At 38.4% G+C, this 1,577-nt stretch overlaps 1 protein-coding gene across 1 annotated transcript; it reads left to right on the plus strand.

The window, feature by feature from the left end:
• The first annotated feature begins 359 nt into the window (after positions 1-359).
• LOC112139306 (nuclear receptor coactivator 7-like) lies at positions 360-1,156 on the plus strand. Its single transcript, XM_024262052.2, has 2 exons — positions 360-565; positions 832-1,156. Exons 1-2 carry the CDS (start codon positions 423-425, stop codon positions 1,031-1,033), a joined length of 345 nt encoding a protein of 114 aa, XP_024117820.1. The 5' UTR covers positions 360-422; the 3' UTR covers positions 1,034-1,156.
• The last annotated feature ends 421 nt before the right edge of the window (positions 1,157-1,577 follow it).

Genomic DNA, 1,577 nt, shown 5'->3' on the forward strand with positions numbered 1-1,577 from the left:
ATTACACTCTGACTCTATATAATATAAAGTAACGACTAATCGACTATTAAATTAGTTTGATTAGTCGTCGATTAGTCAACTAATCGTGGTAGCCCTAGTGGGAACCTAGCGTAAATGAATACAAAAATAAGTCATTCGTTTTCTCTTGCAGATTTTAAGAGGCAAACATTTTGAATATAAAGGGAAAAATAAACTTTTTATAACAAATTCTTTCATTTAGAAAAATAAAATTCTGTCTTAGTTTCCTATAAAGTCCAAACCAATCTTTATCCATTGCACGTCTAAATTAATATGAGAAATATAATTAAAAAAACATTATTTTTCTAGCACATGTCTGTCAGTGGTTCTGTTTTAGATAAAGCTTTCTGGCTTGTTTTCAGGGGGTGGTTGGAGGTGTCCTGATCGTGACCCCCAACAACATCATGTTTGACCCTCACAAGTCTGACCCGCTGGTGATCGAGAACGGCTGTGAGGAATACGGCCTCATCTGCCCCATGGAGGAGATGGTTTCCGTGGCGTTGTACGATGACGTGTCGCGTATGAAGCTCAAAGACGCTCTGCCTTCGTAAGAACCCCCCACACTGTTCACAACTATCTCCTATTTCCCCGTTTGAACTTTCATTGAACCGTCTTCACAAGCCATTCTGCTGTTATCCATTAAATCCTTTTTATGTCAGTTTTTCATTTGAGCCTGTTTGCTGAGTTGCTTGTTTTGCTCCACATTTGTCATGTTGACGCTGTATGTTTTTGTTAATTTCTGTTGCACATTTTCTTTGTTTTTTTTGTTTGGTTCTCCATCTTTGTCTGTGTGTGGCGCCCGTGACGCGGCAGAGACCTACCCCAGGATCTGTGTCCTGTGTACAGGCCTGGTGAGTGGGAGCAGCTGCCTTCTGAGCAGGAGCTCAACCCATTCAGCCGATATGAAGCGCTGGTTCCACGCCGACCAATAGTCTTGGACGACATTGAATCTACACTCTCTGAAACCGGTAAAAGTATATTTTACCCCATTTATAACAACAGAAGTGGACTTTAAGTCTTGAGTTGTATTTTTATTCTTTACATTTTTAAGTTATAACAGGTCATTTATAAACTGTACAAGAAAATAGAGAATCTAGTTTTTCAAAGAAAGTAGAGTCAGAGGTATGTCTTACTGTTTTAAAATGCTTTTACCTTTAAACCAGCATGAAATTTGTTTTTTTCAAATAGTTGATGTTTATTTTTAGCCATCAGTCCAGGCGTGTAAAACTCAATCGCACAAGAGGCCAAAATCCAAAACACACCTTAGCTGGCTGGTCGAACAGGATAAACCTTTATTGAACACTCTAAAACTACATTTTTAAACATTTAAAACCGTAACTTTTCTAACTAATTATGAACTAGATATATAGCATTTTCTGAAATAATGCTAGTGTGAATGTGAAGACATTATCTTATGAGTCGTCATTTTCTCTGCAGATTAGATACAAGAAGAACTATTTCTTCTCAGAGTCGATGCTAAAATAACAACGCTTTGCTGATGATCCCTGTAACCGTTGCGGAGAAAGTGGGTTTGTGTGTTGGACTGGGGGCGGAGCTAG

Source organism: Oryzias melastigma, unplaced genomic scaffold (assembly GCF_002922805.2).
Source record: "Oryzias melastigma strain HK-1 unplaced genomic scaffold, ASM292280v2 sc05043, whole genome shotgun sequence".
NCBI lineage: Eukaryota > Metazoa > Chordata > Actinopteri > Beloniformes > Adrianichthyidae > Oryzias > Oryzias melastigma.

Excerpts from the sequence above, each read along its gene's own strand:
- LOC112139306 (XM_024262052.2), top strand. The coding sequence starts at position 423 with ATGTTTGACCCTCACAAGTCTGACCCGCTGGTGATCGAGAACGGCTGT. Across the intron at positions 566-831 it reads CTCAAAGACGCTCTGCCTTC|AGACCTACCCCAGGATCTGT; the intron begins GTAAGAACCCCC and ends GTGACGCGGCAG.